The sequence below is a fragment of the Cherax quadricarinatus genome, chromosome 21 (genome assembly GCF_038502225.1).
Source record: "Cherax quadricarinatus isolate ZL_2023a chromosome 21, ASM3850222v1, whole genome shotgun sequence".
In the NCBI taxonomy this organism is placed as follows: domain Eukaryota; kingdom Metazoa; phylum Arthropoda; class Malacostraca; order Decapoda; family Parastacidae; genus Cherax; species Cherax quadricarinatus.
The window spans coordinates 9,821,599-9,837,545 of NC_091312.1; the positions used below are offsets into that span (position 1 = coordinate 9,821,599).

At 38.4% G+C, this 15,947-nt stretch overlaps 1 protein-coding gene and 1 long non-coding RNA gene across 3 annotated transcripts in view; one reads left to right on the plus strand and one right to left on the minus strand.

Moving 5' to 3' along the window:
• The window catches only part of LOC128689077 (nucleolar pre-ribosomal-associated protein 1), a 144,739-nt gene that overhangs the window by 61,778 nt on the left and 67,014 nt on the right, over positions 1–15,947 (minus strand). For both annotated transcript variants that reach the window (XM_070087207.1, XM_070087208.1), the window contains 2 exons: positions 13,927–14,143; positions 13,532–13,659 (listed from right to left, as the gene is read on the minus strand). In XM_070087207.1, coding sequence (XP_069943308.1) covers positions 13,532–13,659; positions 13,927–14,143 — 345 coding nt within the window. The remainder of the gene's footprint in view (positions 1–13,531; positions 13,660–13,926; positions 14,144–15,947) is intronic.
• The window catches only part of LOC128689078 (uncharacterized), a 100,099-nt gene that overhangs the window by 56,769 nt on the left and 27,383 nt on the right, over positions 1–15,947 (plus strand). The gene's annotated exons all lie outside the window — the stretch shown is intronic.

Here is a 15,947-nt window from a genome sequence, read left to right on the forward strand (position 1 = left end):
TTTACAACCCAAGCTTCACACCCTTATAAGAGTGTTGGTACCACTATACTTTCATACATTCCCTTGCTTGCCTCCACAGATAATGTTTTTTGTCTCCACATATACCTCAATGCACCACTCACCTTTTTTCCTTCATCAATTCTATGGTTAACCTCATCCTTCATAATCCATCCACTGACACATCAACTCCCAAATATCTGAAAGCATTCACTTCTTCCATACCCCTCCTCTCCAGTTTTTCTTTACCCTCATCACCTTACTTTTTTCTATGCTCTCTTTCAACTTTCTACCTTTACACACTCCCAAACTCGTCCACTAACCTTTGCAACTTTTCTTTAGAATCTCCCATAAGTACAATATCATCAGCAAAAAGTAACTGTGTCAATTCCAATTTTGTATTTGATTCCCTATAATTTAATCCCACCCCTCTCCCCAACACCCTAGCATTTACATCTTTTACAACCCCATCTATAAATATATTAAACAACCGTGGTGACATTACACATCCCTGTCTAAGACCTACTTTTACCAAGAAGTAGTCTCCCTTTCTTCTACACACCCTAATCTGAGTCTCACTATCCTCATAAAAACTCTTTACAGCATTTAGTAACTTACCACCTATTCCATATACTTGCAACATATGCCACATTGCTCCCCTATCCACTTTATCATATGCCTTATCTAAATCCATAAATGCAATGAAAACTTCCCTACCTTTTTCTAAACACTGTTCACATATATGCTTCAATGTAAACACTTGATTTACACATCACCTACCCACTCTAAAACCTCCTTGCTCATCTGCAATCCTATATTCTGTCTTCCCTCTAATCTTTCTTTCTTTGAACACACCGGCCGTATCCCACCGAGGCGGGGTGGCCCAAAAGGAAAAACGAAAGTTTCTCCTTTTACATTTAGTAATATATACAGGAGAAGAGGTTACTAGCCCCTTGCTCCCAGCATTTTAGTCGCATCTTACAACACGCATGGCTTATGGAGGAAGAATTCTGTTCCACTTCCCCATGGAGATAAGGGGAAATTAACAAGAATAAGAATTAGAAAGAAAATAGAAGAAAACCCAGAGGGGTGTGTATATATATACTTGTACATGTATGTGTAGTGTGACCTAAGTGTAAGTAGAAGTAGCAAGACATACCCGAAATCTTGCATGTTTATGAGACAGAAAAAAGGACACCAGCAATCCCACCATCATGTAAAACAATTACAGACTTTTGTTTTACACTCACCTGGCAGGACGGTAGTACCTCCCTGGGCGGCTGCTGTCTACCAACCTACTACCTAGTTGAGGTATATGTGGAGACAAAAAAAACGTTATCTATAGAGGCAAAGAAGGGAATGTACGAAAGTATAGTGATACTAACTCTCTTATATGGATGTGAAGCTTGGGTTGTAAATGCTGCAGTGAAGAGGTGGTTGGAGGCAATGGAGATGTCCTGTCTAAGGGCAATGTGTGGTGTAAATATTATGCAGAAAATTTGAAGTGTGGAAATTAGAAGGTGTGAAGTTAATAAAAGTATTAGTGAGAGGGCTGAAGAGGGGTTGTTGAGGTGGTTTGGTCATTTAGAGAGAATGGTATAGCAGAGACCTGGTTCAACCTGAAAGATAAAGAAATGTCTTCTGAATGCAACATACAGGGTTAAAAACTATTCCACACTGATAGGGCCAACAGGAAGGGTGGTGGTGTGGCGATGTATGTCAGAGAAAATTTAAATTGTTGTCTTAGACATGATATAAGATTAGAAACATCAAACACAGAATCTGTTTCGCTACAGTTTCTCGAGGGACGTGAAAAATTAATTTTGGGTGTGATTTATAGGCCCCCAAACCTTGATAAGGAGGGCAGTAAGCTGTTATGGGACGAAATTCATAAGGCATCTAGATATGAAAATGTTGTGATAACGGGAGATTTTAACTTTAGACAAATTGATTGGAACAATATGACAGGAAATCTTGGGTCTAGTGACTTTCTTGATACGGTTCAGGATTGCTTTTTAGAACAGGTTGTGACAGAACCAACTAGAGGAAACCATCTGCTTGACTTGGTTCTTGCCAACAAAGATTCACTAATTAATAATCTTGAGGTTAATGATGAGCTTGGGGAAAGTTATCACAAATCACTTAGTTTCAATATATCATGGAATTACCCAGATAACTGCAATCAAATCTCGGTCCCAGATTTTTGCTTGGCCGACTTCATGGGACTGAAAAATTACCTGGGTGGTCTAAATTGGGATGTCCTGACTATGGGTCAGGTAGGTGATCTCGGCTGCCAATATGACGTTTTTCAGAGCATAGTTCTAGCTGCCCAGACAACTTTTGTTCCGAGTAGGGAAATTAGATCTAACAAAAATGATCCCAAATGGATGAACAATAGATTAAAACATCTCACTGGTCAAAAGAGAGGCATATATAGACAAATCAAAAGAGGAGAGAGGCAATTAAGAAATCAATATATTCAATTAAAGAGAGAAATAAAGAAAAGAATAAGAAAAGCAAAAAGGGATTATGAGGCTAAGGTCGCAAGGGATTCAAAGAATAACCCAAAAGGGTTCTTTCAGGTATACAGAAGTAAGATTAGGGACAAGACTGACCCACTTAAGAGTAACTCTGGTCAGATCACTGACAGTGATAAGGATATGTGTGAAATTCTTAGTACCTACTTCCACTCAGTTTTCACCCAGGAAAATAATAGAGATATTCCTGAAATAATAGATTATGTAGAACAGGATGATAATAAACTATGGACGATTGCGGTAACTAGTGACATGGTCCTCAGACAAATAGAGAAACTAAAAACCTAACAAATACCCAGGCCCTGTTGAACTATTTTCAAGGGTGTTAAAGGAACGTAAAGAGGAACTTAGCATACCTTTGGCTAATCTTTTTAACATATCACTACAAACTGGCATAGTGCCTGATAAGTGGAAAATGGCAAATGTAATACCTATTTACAAGGCAGGTGATAGGTCCTTGGCTTCGAACTATAGACCAATAAGCCTTACCTCCATAGTGGGAAAATTTATGGAATCAATAATTGCCGAAGCAATTCATAGCCATCTTGACAGGCACAGATTGATTAATGAATCTCAACACGGTTTTACAAAGGGGCGTTCCTGTCTTACGAATTTACTAACTTTTTTCACTAAGGTGTTTGAGGAGGTAGATCATGGTAGTGAATATGATATTGTGTATATGGACTTCAGTAAGGCTTTCGATAGAGTTCCAAACCAAAGGCTACTGAGGAAACTTAAGGCACACGGAATAGGAGGAGAAATTTTTTCTTGGGTAGAGGCATGGAGGACAAACAGACAGCAGAGAGTTTGCAAAAATGGTGAGAAATAAGAATGGGGGCACATCACAAGCGGTGTTCCTCAGGGGTCAGTGTTGCGCCCATTGTTGTTCACAATTTACATAAACGATATAGATAAGGGAATAAATAGCAACATAAGCAAATTTGCTGATGACACTAAAACAGGCTGTCCAATTCATTCTAATGAGGACACTAGAGCACTCCAGGATGATTTGAATAGACTGATGCAATGGTCGGAGAAGTGGCAGATGCAGTTTAATATTGACAAATGCAAAGTTCTAAATGTTGGACAGTTAAATAACCATGCCACATATAAACTAAATAATGTAGATCTTAGTACTACTGATTGCAAAAAGGATTTAGGAGTTCTGGTTAGCAGTAATCTAAAACCAAGACAACAGTGCATTAGTGTTCGCAATAAAGCTAACAGAAATCTTGGCTTCATATCTAGAAGTATAAATAATAGAAGTCCTCAGGTTGTTCTTCAACTATATATATCCTTGGTTAGGCCTCATTTAGTCTATGCTGCTCAGTTCTGGTCACCGTATTACAGAATGGATATAAATGCTCTGGAAAACGTACAGAGAAGGATGACAAAGATGATCCCATGTATCAGAAATCTTCCCTATGAGGATAGACTGAGGGCCCTGAATCTGCACTCTCTCGAAAGGCGTAGAATTAGGGTGAATATGATTGAGGTGTATAAATGAAAAACAGGAATAAATAAAGGGGATGTAAATAGTGTGCTGAAAATTTCCAGCCAAGACAGGACTCGCAGCAATGGTTTCAAGTTGGAAAAATTCAGATTCAGGAAGGATATAGGAAAGCACTGGTTTGGTAACAGAGTTATGGATGAGTGGAACAAACTCCCGAGTACAGTTATTCAGGCTAAAATGTTGGGTAGTTTTAAAAATAGGTTAGAGAAATGCATGAGTGGGTGGGTGTGTGTGAGTTGGACCTGACTAGTTTGTGCTGCTGGGTCTGGCGTCGTGCTCCATCCTTGAGTGGAGGTGACCACACTGGGTGGGTCATTGGGCTAATCCAGGGGGGAGGGGGAGGGTCATTGGTCTAATCCAGGGGGTGGACATGGACCTGCTCCGCATGGGTCAGTAGGCCTGTTGCAGTGTTCCTTCTTTCTTATGTTCTTATGTCAGCATAATTGCTGATCCCCTACATGTGTTGTATAGCTTATCTGTGTATCATAGTACCATCCATATGTTTTATATACAAAACCCCTTTGCTGGGCCTAGTGACTGTATGACGTCACGGGATGTGGCATGAGTGCCTGGGACGCGCTACCTCGCTCTCAGATCTTCATGCACAGGCCTACTGGCAATGCACGGCAGGTTGGGCTCCCTTTCTCACATTCTGCAATATATTGTTACCATCCAACAAGTGTGTTTATCTTCAACCCTCGTTATCTCCTTTCGAACCCCACAACACTTAAGTAGAATAACATGGAGAGCGTATAAATCTGTAGGGGAAGGAATGCGGGGTAGGGGTCGTCCTCGAAAAGGATGGAGAGAGGGGGTAAAGGAGGTTTCGTGGGTGAGGGGCTTGAACTTCCAGCATGCGTGAACATGTTAGATAGGAGTAAATGGAGACAAATGATTTTTGGGACCTGACGAGCTGTTGGAGAGTAAGCAGGGTAATATTTAGTGAAGGGATTCAGGGAAACTGGTTATTTTTATATAGCCAGACTTAAGTACTGGAAATGGGAAGTACAATGCCTGCACTTTAAAGGAGGGGTTTGGGATATTGGCAGTTTGGAAGGATATATATATATATATATATATATATATATATATATATATATATATATATATATATATATATATAAATATATATATATATATATATATATATATAAATATATATATATATATATATATATATATATATATATATATATATATATATATATAAATATATAAATATATATATATATATATATATATATATATATATATATATATATATATATATATATATATATATATATATATATATATATATATATATAGTGAGGATAGTGAGGCTCAGGTTAGGGTGTGTAGAAGAGAGGGAGACTATTTCCCGGTAAAAGTAGGTCTTAGACAGGGATGTGTAATGTCACCATGGTTGTTTAATATATTTATAGATGGGGTTGTAAAGGAAGTAAATGCTAGGGTGTTCGGGAGAGGGGTGGGATTAAATTTTGGGAAATCAAATTCAAAATGGGAATTGACACAGTTACTTTTTGCTGATGATACTGTGCTTATGGGAGATTCTAAAGAAAAATTGCAAAGGTTAGTGGATGAGTTTGGGAATGTGTGTAAAGGTAGAAAGCTGAAAGTGAACATAGAAGAGAGTAAGGTGATGAGGGTGTCAAATGATTTAGATAAAGAAAAATTGGATATCAAATTGGGGAGGAGGAGTATGGAAGAAGTGAATGTTTTCAGATACTTGGGAGTTGACGTGTCGGCGGATGGATTTATGAAGGATGAGGTTAATCATAGAATTGATGAGGGAAAAAAGGTGAGTGGTGCATTGAGGTATATGTGGAGTCAAAAAACGTTATCTATGGAGGCAAAGAAGGGAATGTATGAAAGTATAGTAGTACCAACACTTTTATATGGATGTGAAGCTTGGGTGGTAAATGCAGCAGCGAGGAGACGGTTGGAGGCAGTGGAGATGTCCTGTTTAAGGGCAATGTGTGGTGTAAATATTATGCAGAAAATTCGGAGTGTGGAAATTAGGAGAAGGTGTGGAGTTAATAAAAGTATTAGTCAGAGGGCAGAAGAGGGGTTGTTGAGGTGGTTTGGTCATTTAGAGAGAATGGATCAAAGTAGAATGACATGGAAAGCATATAAATCTATAGGGGAAGGAAGGCGGGGCAGGGGTCGTCCTCGAAAGGGTTGGAGAGAGGGGGTAAAGGAGGTTTTGTGGGCGAGGGGCTTGGACTTCCAGCAAGCGTGCGTGAGCGTGTTAGATAGAAGTGAATGGAGACGAATGGTACTTGGGACCTGACGATCTGTTGGAGTGTGAGCAGGGTAATATTTAGTGAAGGGATTCAGGGAAACCGGTTATTTTCATATAGTCGGACTTGAGTCCTGGAAATGGGAAGTACAATGCCTGCACTTTCAAGGAGGGGTTTGGGATATTGGCAGTTTGGAGGGATATGTTGTGTATCTTTATATGTGTATGCTTCTAGACTGTTGTATTCTGAGCACCTCTGCAAAAACAGTGATAATGTGCGAGTGTGGTGAAAGTGTTGAAAGTATTTTCTTTTTGGGGATTTTCTTTCTTTTTTGGGTCATGCTGCCTTGGTGGGAGACAGCCGACTTGTTGGGAAAAAAAAAAAAAAAAAAAAAAAAAAAAAAATATATATATATATATAATATATATAAGAAGAGCAGAGTATATGGAGAGTAAAAGAAAGGTGAAGAGAGTGGTGAGAGAGTGCAAAAGGAGAGCAGATGAAAGAGTGGGAGAGGCACTGTCAAGAAATTTTTATGAAAATAAGAAAAAATTTTGGAGTGAGTTAAACAAGTTAAGGAAGCCTAGGGAAAGTATGGATTTGTCAGTTAAAAACAGAGTAGGGGAGTTAATAGATGGGGAGAGGGAGGTATTAGGTAGATGGCGAGAATATTTTGAGGAACTTTTAAATGTTAAGGAAGAAAGGGAGGCAGTAATTTCGTGCACTGGCCAGGGAGGTATACCATCTTTTAGGAGTGAAGAAGAGCAGAATGTAAGTGTGGTGGAGGTACGTGAGGCATTACGTAGAATGAAAGGGGGTAAAGCAGCTGGAACTGATGGGATCATGACAGAAATGTTAAAAGCAGGGGGGGATATAGTGTTGGAGTGGTTGGTACTTTTGTTTAATAAATGTATGAAAGAGGGGAAGGTACCTAGGGATTGGCAGAGAGCATGTATAGTCCCTTTATATAAAGGGAAAGGGGACAAAAGAGATTGTAAAAATTATAGAGGAATAAGTTTACTGAGTATACCAGGAAAAGTATACGGTAGGGTTATAATTGAAAGAATTAGAGGTAAGACAGAATGTAGAATTGCGGACGAGCAAGGAGGCTTCAGAGTGGGTAGGGGATGTGTAGATCAAGTGTTTACATTGAAATATATATGTGAACAGTATTTAGATAAAGGTAGGGAAGTTTTTATTGCATTTATGGATTTAGAAAAGGCATATGATAGAGTGGATAGAGGAGCAATGTGGCAGATGTTGCAAGTATATGGAATAGGTGGTAAGTTATTAAATGCTGTAAAGAGTTTTTATGAGGATAGTGAGGCTCAGGTTAGGGTGTGTAGAAGAGAGGGAGACTACTTCCCGGTAAAAGTAGGTCTTAGACAGGGATGTGTAATGTCACCATGGTTGTTTAATATATTTATAGATGGGGTTGTAAAGGAAGTAAATGCTAGGGTGTTCGGGAGAGGGGTGGGATTAAATTATGGGGAATCAAATTCAAAATGGGAATTGACACAGTTACTTTTTGCTGATGATACTGTGCTTATGGGAGATTCTAAAGAAAAATTGCAAAGGTTAGTGGATGAGTTTGGGAATGTGTGTAAAGGTAGAAAGTTGAAAGTGAACATAGAAAAGAGTAAGGTGATGAGGGTGTCAAATGATTTAGATAAAGAAAAATTGGATATCAAATTGGGGAGGAGGAGTATGGAAGAAGTGAATGTTTTCAGATACTTGGGAGTTGACGTGTCGGCGGATGGATTTATGAAGGATGAGGTTAATCATAGAATTGATGAGGGAAAAAAGGTGAGTGGTGCGTTGAGGTATATGTGGAGTCAAAAAACGTTATCTATGGAGGCAAAGAAGGGAATGTATGAAAGTATAGTAGTACCAACACTCTTATATGGGTGTGAAGCTTGGGTGGTAAATGCAGCAGCGAGGAGACGGTTGGAGGCAGCGGAGATGTCCTGTTTAAGGGCAATGTGTGGTGTAAATATTATGCAGAAAATTCGGAGTGTGGAAATTAGGAGAAGGTGTGGAGTTAATAAAAGTATTAGTCAGAGGGCAGAAGAGGGGTTGTTGAGGTGGTTTGGTCATTTAGAGAGAATGGATCACAGTAGAATGACATGGAAAGCATATAAATCTATAGGGGAAGGAAGGCGGGGTAGGGGTCGTCCTCGAAAGGGTTGGAGAGAGGGGGTAAAGGAGGTTTTGTGGGTAAGGGGCTTGGACTTCCAGCAAGCGTGCGTGAGCGTGTTAGATAGGAGTGAATGGAGACGAATGGTACTTGGGACCTGACGATCTGTTGGAGTGTGAGCAGGGTAATATTTAGTGAAGGGATTCAGGGAAACCGGTTATTTTCATATAGTCGGACTTGAGTCCTGGAAATGGGAAGTACAATGCCTGCACTTTAAAGGAGGGGTTTGGGATATTGGCAGTTTGGAGGGATATGTTGTGTATCTTTATATGTTTATGCTTCTAGACTGTTGTATTCTGAGCACCTCTGCAAAAACAGTGATAATGTGCGAGTGTGGTGAAAGTGTTGAATGATGATGAAAGTATTTTCTTTTTGGGGATTTTCTTTCTTTTTTGGGTCACCCTGCCTCGGTGGGAGACGGCCGACTTGTTGAAAAAAAAAAAAAAAAAAAAAAAATATAATATATATTCTTCTTATTCTTTTTAGTAATCTTTACAGGAAAAGGGGTTACTAGCCCATTGTTCCCGGCATTTTAGTTGACTTTTACAACACGCATGGCTTACGGAGGAAAGATTCTTATTCCACTTCCCCATGGATATAAAAGGAAAAGTAATAAGACCAAGAACTATTAAGATAAAATCAAAGAAAACTCAGATGAGTGTGTATAAATAAACGTGTCCATGTATGTGTAGTGTGACCTAAGTGTAAGTAGAAATAGCAAGACGTACCTGTAATCTTGCATATTTATGAGACAGACAAAAGACACCAGCAATCCTACCATCATGTAAAACAATTACAGGCTTACGTTTTACACTCACTTGGCAGGACGGTAGTACCTCCCTGGGTGGTTGCTGTTGTGTATCTCTATACGTATATGCTTCTAAACTGTTATATTCTGAGCACCTCTGCAAAAGCAGTGATAATGTGTGAGTGTGGTGAAAGTGTTGAATGATGATGAAAGTATTTTCTTTTTGGGGATTTTCTTTCTTTTTTGGGTCACCCTGCCTCGGTGGGAGACGACCGACTTGTTGAAAAAAAAAAAAAAAAAAAAAAAAAAAAAAAAAAAAAAAAAAAAAAAAATTATATATATATATATATATATATATATATATATATATATATATATATATATATATATATATATATATATATATATATATATATATATATATATATATATATATATATATATATATATATATATATATATATATATATATATATATATATATATATATATATATATATATATATATATATATATATATATATATATATATATATATATATATATATATATATATATATATATATATATATATATATATATATATATATATATATATATATATATATATATATATATGGTAGTAGGTTGGTAGACAGCAACCACCCAGGGAGGTGCTACCGTCCTGCCAAGTGAGTGTAAAACGAAGCCTGTGATTGTTTTACATGATGGTAGGATTGCTGATGTCTTTTGTCTGTCTCATAAATATGCAAGATTACAGGCATGTCTTGCTACTTCTACTTACACTTAGGTCACACTACACATACATGTACACATTTATTTATACACACTCATCTGAGTTTTCTTTGATTTTATCTTAATAGTTCTTGGTCTTATTAATTTTCCTTTTATATCCATGGGGAAGTGGAATAAGAATCTTTCCTCCGTAAGCCATGCGTGTTGTAAAAGTCAACTAAAATGCCGGGAACAATGGGCTAGTAACCCCTTTTCCTGTAAAGATTACTAAAAAGAATAAGAAGAAGAAAATTGTCAAAGTGGGAAGTCTGAATGTGCGTGGATGTTGTGCAGATGATAAGAAAGAGATGATTGTGGATGTTATGAATGAGAAGAAGCTGGATGTCCTGGCTCTAAGTGAAACAAAGCTGAAGGGGGTGGGAGAGTTTCAGTGGAGAGGAATAAATGGAATTAGGTCAGGGGTTTCAAATAGAGTTAGAGCTAAAGAAGGAGTAGCAATAATGTTGAAGGATAAGCTATGGCAGGAAAAGAGGGACTATAAATGTATTAATTCAAGGATTATGTGGAGTAAAATAAAGATTGGATGTGAAAAGTGGGTTATAATAAGCGTGTATGCACCTGGAGAAGAGAGAAGTGTAGAGGAGAGAGAGAGATTTTGGGAAATGTTGAGTGAATGTGTGGGGAGTTTTGAATCAAGTGTGAGAGTAATGGTGGTTGGGGATTTCAATGCTAAAGTGGGTAAAAATGTTATGGAAGGAGTAGTAGGTAAATTTGGGGTGCCAGGGGTAAATGTAAATGGGGAGCCTTTAATTGAGCTATGTGTAGAAAGAAATTTGGTAATAAGTAATACATATTTTATGAAAAAGAGGATAAATAAATATACAAGGTATGATGTAGCACGTAATGAAAGTAGTTTATTAGATTATGTATTGGTGGATAAAAGGTTGATGGGTAGGCTCCAGGATGTACATGTTTATAGAGGGGCAACTGATATATCGGATCATTATTTAGTTGTAGCTACAGTTAGAGTAAGAGGTAGATGGGAAAAGAGGAAGGTGGCAACAACAAGTAAGAGGGAGGTGAAAGTGTATAAACTAAGGGAGGAGGAAGTTCGGGTGAGATATAAGCGACTATTGGCAGAAAGGTGGGCTAGTGCAAAGATGAGTAGTGGGGGGGTTGAAGAGGGTTGGCATAGTTTTAAAAATGCAGTATTAGAATGTGGGGCAGAAGTTTATGGTTATAGGAGGGTGGGGGCAGGAGGAAAGAGGAGTGATTGGTGGAATGATGAAGTAAAGGGTGTGATAAAAGAGAAAAAGGTAGCTTACGAGAGGTTTTTACAAAGCAGAAGTGTTATAAGAAGAGCAGAGTATGTGGAGAGTAAAAGAAAGGTGAAGAGAGTGGTGAGAGAGTGCAAAAGGAGAGCAGATGAAAGAGTGGGAGAGGCACTGTCAAGAAATTTTAATGAAAATAAGAAAAAATTTTGGAGTGAGTTAAACAAGTTAAGAAAGCCTAGGGAAAGTATGGATTTGTCCGTTAAAAACAGAGTAGGGGAGTTAGTAGATGGGGAGAGGGAGGTATTAGGTAGACGGCGAGAATATTTTGAGGAACTTTTAAATGTTGAGGAAGAAAGGGAGGCGGTAATTTCATGCACTGGCCAGGGAGGTATACCATCTTTTAGGAGTGAAGAAGAGCAGAATGTAAGTGTGGTGGAGATACGTGAGGCATTACGTAGAATGAAAGGGGGTAAAGCAGCTGGAACTGATGGGATCATGACAGAAATGTTAAAAGCAGGGGGGGATATAGTGTTGGAGTGGTTGGTACTTTTGTTTAATAAATGTATGAAAGAGGGGAAGGTACCTAGGGATTGGCGGAGAGCGTGTATAGTTCCTTTATATAAAGGGAAAGGGGACAAAAGAGATTGTAAAAATTATAGAGGAATAAGTTTACTGAGTATACCAGGAAAAGTATACGGTAGAGTTATAATTGAAAGAATTAGAGGTAAGACAGAATGTAGAATTGCGGATGAGCAAGGAGGCTTCAGAGTGGGTAGGGGATGTGTAGATCAAGTGTTTACATTGAAGCATATATGTGAACAGTATTTAGATAAAGGTAGGGAAGTTTTTATTGCATTTATGGATTTAGAAAAGGCATATGATAGAGTGGATAGAGGAGCAATGTGGCAGATGTTGCAAGTATATGGAATAGGTGGTAAGTTACTAAATGCTGTAAAGAGCTTTTATGAGGATAGTGAGGCTCAGGTTAGGGTGTGTAGAAGAGAGGGAGACTACTTCCCGGTAAAAGTAGGTCTTAGACAGGGATGTGTAATGTCACCATGGTTGTTTAATATATTTATAGATGGGGTTGTAAAAGAAGTAAATGCTAGGGTGTTCGGGAGAGGGGTGGGATTAAATTATGGGGAATCAAATTCAAAATGGGAATTGACACAGTTACTTTTTGCTGATGATACTGTGCTTATGTTGTGATATGTTGTGTATCTTTATACGTATATGCTTCTAAACTGTTGTGTTCTGAGCATCTCTGCAAAAACAGTGATTATGTGTGAGTGAGGTGAAAGTGTTGAATGATGATGAAAGTATTTTCTTTTTGGGGATTTTCTTTCTTTTTGGGTCACCCTGCCTCGGTGGGAGACGGCCGACTTGTTGAAAAAAAAAAAAAAAAAATGCTTCTGAACTGTTGTATCTGGGTGCCTCTGCAAAAACAGTGATTATGTATGAGTGAGGTGAAAGTGTTGAATGATGATGAAAGTATTTTCTTTTTAGGAATTTTCTTTCTTTTTGGGTCACCCTGCCTTGGTGGGAGATGGCCGACTTGTTGAAAAAAAAAAAAAACGTTTAGTGTGATCTGAGTGTAAGATGAAGTAGCAAGACGTACCTGACATCTTGCATGTTTATGAGACAGAAAAAAAAGACACCAACAACCCTACCATTGTGTAAAGCAATTACAGGCTTTCGTTTTACACTCACTAGGCAGGACGGTAGTGCCTCCCTGGGCAGTTGCTGTTTACCAGCCTACTACCTCGTGTAAAGATTTCTTTCTTTCTTTCAACACACCGGCCGTATCCCACCGAGGCGGGGTGGCCCAAAAGGAATAACGAAAGTTTCTCCTTTTACACTTAGTAATATATACAGGAGAAGGGGTTACTAGCCCCTTGCTCCCGGCATTTTAGTCGCTTCTTACAACACACATGGCTTACGGAGGAAGAATTCTGTGTGTAAAGATTTATCTTCATTACAGTGGACCCCCGGTTAACGAACATTTTTCATTCCAGTAGTATGTTCAGGTGCCAGTACTGACCGAATTTTTTCCCATAAGGAATATTGTGAAGTAGATTAGTCCATTTCAGACCCCCAAACATACACGTACAAACGCACTTACATAAATACACTTACATAATTGGTCGCATTTGGAGGTGATCGTTAAGCGGGGGTCCACTGTATTTAGGTTAGTTGTGAATTAAACTTCATTGCTATTAAACCAATGCATGACATGAATTCACACTTAAGAACAAATTAACTGGATAATAATACTGATGCTTAATACCTTCAAGATTCGTTGATCCACTGCTGACATTGAGGCTTCATATGCCCCTAACAAGATGGGAATGTGGTACTCTCGACACACACACTCTTCACATTCTACAAGGGTTTGCTGCAAGGCAATTACTTGCTCTGTCAAGTGCAAATACTGTTAGCAATGGCTCTGTAAAAGTTATTTGCTTACAAAGTTTATTTGTACTGTAATAAATTATTTTTTGGCATTAACTACTAATCATCTCAATAATAAATGATAAATAAAAAAATAATTCTTAAACAGTGTATAGAATGAAGTTTTACCTATCTTCCCTTTTAAATTTGGACCTTGCATACTATCATGGATTCATCATGTTATACAGAAGTACTGTAAAATAAAATATTTTACAGCATATCAAGTCTTACCTTTAAGTCTCCCCCATATTTTTGCTTTGTTGAACATGAGAGGCAGGTATTGTGTATGTGCTATGATCAGTTGATAGAGGGTAGTTACAGGCAGGATATTCTTCTCTTCATTCAATTTCCTTTGGCTTTCTTTTTTATACAGAACTTCACACAAGAGACTTAAAATATGTAGCAGCTGAGGACCTAAGTTCTGGTCACCTAGACCAATCCGCAGTACCTGCAAATAATTTTTATAGAAGTATATCCACATAAAGAACATGTAATTTTATGTGATGAAGACTTGGCTCACCCTAGTGGAAAAACAAGCCAGTATATTCACTATAATAAATGGTTCTGAATGATGAAAAAGGCACTAAGGACATAATCCACTCATTAAATGCACAACACTCAACAAGGGTCTATTTTGTGCCTGAGCACTTAGTGTAGGCCTCATTTGTATGTTATTCATGGCCAGCTTCCTCTGGAGAGACTTAGTGTGCATGGAGCTATAGCTAGCAACAAATACAAAACAGATGTGTGGGCCTCAAAGGACTAAACAAAAATGCTTTTTCACCCTTCTTGTGATGGGGGCTAATAGGGTCCCACCAATGCTTTCTAAAGCCCAATTCTCTTCTCTCTGGACATTCTTTATGAATGTCAATATAAAAAATATCCTGCCTCACATGGTGCGTGATGGGAAAAAGAAAGCTCTGACCTTGTGTTTAGCATAAAAAAATGACTGATGTGTCTTCTAAAACAGCTGTTATGGTTCTGTTGGCTGTTTCTTGGTATATTTGACAGAATGTAAGATTTTTTTTTTAATAAGTTGGCCATCTCCCACCGAGGCAGGGTGACCCAGAAAGAAAGAAAATCCCCAAAAAGAAAATACTTCCATCATTCAACACATTCACCTCACTCGCACATAATCATTGTTTTTGCAGGTGCTCAGAATACAACAGTTTAGAAGCATATATGTATAAAGATACATAACATATCCCTCCAAACTGCCAATATCCCAAACCCCTCCTTTAAAGTGCAAGCATTGTAATTCCCATTTCCAGGACTCAAGTCTGACTATATAAAAATAACCGGTTTCCCTGAATCCCTTCATTATTACCCTGCTCGCACTCCAACAGCTCGTCAGGTCCCAAATACCATTCGTCTCCATTCACTCCTGTCTAACATGCTCACGCACACTTGCTGGAAGTCCAAGCTCCTCGCCCACAAAACCTCCTTTACCCCCTTCCTTGAACCTTTTCGAGGACGACCCCTACCCCGCCTTCCTTCCCCTACAGATTTATACGCTCTCCATGTCATTCTACTTTGATCCATTCTCTTTAAATGACCAAACCACCTTAACAACCTCTCTTCAGCCCTCTGACTAACACTTTTATCAACTCCGCACCTCCTAATTTCCACACTCCGAATTTTCTGCATAATATTTACACCACACACTGCCCTTAGACAGGACATCTCCACTGCCTCCAACCGCCTCCTCGCTGCAGCATTTACAACCCAAGCTTCACACCCATATAAGAGTGTTGGTACTACTATACTTTTATACATTCCCTTCTTTGCCTCCATAGATAATGTTTTTTGTCTCCACATATACCTCAACACACCACTCACCTTTTTTCCTTCATCAATTCTATGATTAACCTTATCTTTCATAAATCCATCTGCTGACATCTCAGCTCCCAAATATCTGAAAACATTAACTTCTTCCATACTCCTCCTCCCCAATTTGAAATCCAATTTTTCTTTATTTAAATCATTTGATACCCTCATCACCTTACTCTTTTCTACGTTCACTTTCAACTTTCTACCTTTACACACACTCCTAAACTCGTCCACTAACCTTTGTAATTATTCTTTAGAATCTCCCATAAGCACAGTATCATCAGCAAAAAGTAACTGTGTCAATTCCCATTCTGTATTTGATTCCCCAAAATTTAATCCCACCCCTCTCCCGAACACCCTAGCATTTACTTCTTTTACAACCCCATCTATAAATATATTAAACAACCATGGTGAAATTACAT